This window comes from Trypanosoma conorhini (assembly GCF_003719485.1).
Source record: "Trypanosoma conorhini strain 025E chromosome Unknown Tco_14.4_contig_01004, whole genome shotgun sequence".
Taxonomy (NCBI): domain Eukaryota; phylum Euglenozoa; class Kinetoplastea; order Trypanosomatida; family Trypanosomatidae; genus Trypanosoma; species Trypanosoma conorhini.
In genome coordinates this window covers 2,655-4,574 of record NW_021705097.1, presented here as the reverse complement: position 1 = coordinate 4,574, position 1,920 = coordinate 2,655, and the positions used below count along the sequence as shown (strand labels likewise).

The following is a 1,920-nucleotide window of genomic DNA, read 5'->3' as shown; positions in this document are numbered from 1 at the left end:
TGGTGCGTTTCCCCAGCGTCATCAGGAACTGCTTCGTCTCCAGCCAAGTTCGACGGGACGGGCGCTACACGTTCCAGTTTTTCCGCGGCAAGGAGTGGGTGAAGGTGGAGATTGACGACTACATCCCCCTGGAGGACGGCGGGAGCTGTACATCCGTTCGCCCACCGGGCACTGGTGGCCCCTGCTGCTGGAAAAGGCCTATGCGAAGTTCTACACCGGCTACGAGAACCTTGAGGGCTGCACCCTGCAGGAGGCGTACTACGACCTGACTGGCAATCCCGTGCTCAACATCCCCATTGACGCGAAGCTTGCCAAGGCCGCCGGGGCGGACGTCATGGAGGGCCACTACTGGCTGGAACTGGCGCAGAAGATCCAGTCCGGACAGTTCGTGGCCTCTGTCTTGACGAAGGACATGGAGCTTGAGAGCATGGGCATTCAGCGCGAGCAGCAATACGGCGTCCTTGAGATCTTTTCGATGACAGGCACGTCGTCAGTGAACGACATTGTCATCCACCTACACAACCCCTTTGAGGATGAGGAGTTCGCCTACACAGGCCCCCTGAACAGCAGGGATTCGCAGTGGACGCCCAAGTTGCGCGCCAGGTACAATGTGGACGACGAACGCTCCATCTTTCTCCCCCTGAACACCTTCCTGAAGATCATGAATTCCATGCAGCTGTGCTACATATCCACGATAGATGGCGACGCCACGTACTTTGACGACGAGTGGAAAGGCGAGACCGCCGGCGGCAACCCCACCAGTGTGACCTGGCGCAAGAATCCCCTGTACTGCGTCCGAAACACTGGAACAGAACCTGTTCTTTTTGTAGCTATGATTAAGCAGGAAGATCGGCGGCGCTTTTGGGCACCAGAGGAATATGACCTATATTACACACAGTGCGGCATTGTTGTTTCTCAGTACACCTACGCGCAAAAGACTCCAACGTATTTCATCACCGGCAATAACCACAAGCCCATTCACAAGAGTTTGTTCCTCAACTCTCGTGAAGTGGCGAACGCCGTTACGATTCCCCCCAATTCCCTGTGCTACCTTGTGCCTTCATGCATGCAAAAGGGAACGGAGTCAAAATTTACCCTCGCGCTGTACAGAATGAAGAACCATGACTACTCTCACCTGCATGTGGAGCGACTTTCTATTCCTGGTATGACGTGGGACAGCCCGGTAGAAAGTAAAGTTGAGCTTCAAATGCGTACAAAGGATCGCGTTGATTTCTACGTTGATGTTCCCACAGATGTTCATATTCTTATGCATCAACTAAAACCGTATGTGAGTCCTAAAACAGGCGGTGACGCCATGGCCCAGGACTACATGGGCATGTACTTGTACGATGACACGGATCGTAAAATTGGCGGGGTGCACGCCGCAACAAACTTCAGGGAGACAGGCCTCGTCTATCATCTCCCCCGAAGTGGGCGCTACGCTCTCTCCGTCACATGCCCACGTGCAAAAGGACTCGTCCCCGCGCTGATTACGATTGTTGTTAGCACCAATTCAAATGGTAGGGCCGTCGACGCCCCGGAGGATGCCGGCATGTTTGAAGATGAGGACGACATCATCGACGAGGGCGAGGATTCCGCGCTTAGGACTAACCCCATCGACTACACCCCAATCATTATTCCTCCGGCCAAGATTACGGAGGTGCCTGACAGCACAACGCCCTTCGAGGACAAGCGGTTCATGGTTGACAACAAGGCCATCACGAATGACCCTTGGATTCACATCGGTGACTTGTATCCGGAGGGCAAGACACTGCCGCTCCTTCCCGACAGGATGGACCGGGACCAGTTCGAGCAGGGCGAACACTTTGAGTGCTGCTGCTTGACCGCCTTCGCGACGCTTGTGGACCACCACCCCGATGTGATCCGCAACGTGTTCGTGACAAAGAAGGTGCGGGAGGA

General features: G+C 55.1%; 1 protein-coding gene across 1 annotated transcript in view; it reads left to right on the top strand.

Annotated features, from left to right (window-relative positions):
- Nucleotides 1-334: 334 nt before the first annotated feature.
- Tco025E_09175 (putative calpain-like cysteine peptidase) overlaps nucleotides 335-1,920 on the top strand; it is a gene marked incomplete at both ends in the record, with an annotated part of 1,629 nt that continues 43 nt past the window's right edge. Inside the window, one exon of the mRNA XM_029376000.1 lies at nucleotides 335-1,920. This exon is cut by the window's right edge and continues 43 nt beyond it. Within this exon, the coding sequence (XP_029223890.1) occupies nucleotides 335-1,920 (1,586 nt within the window).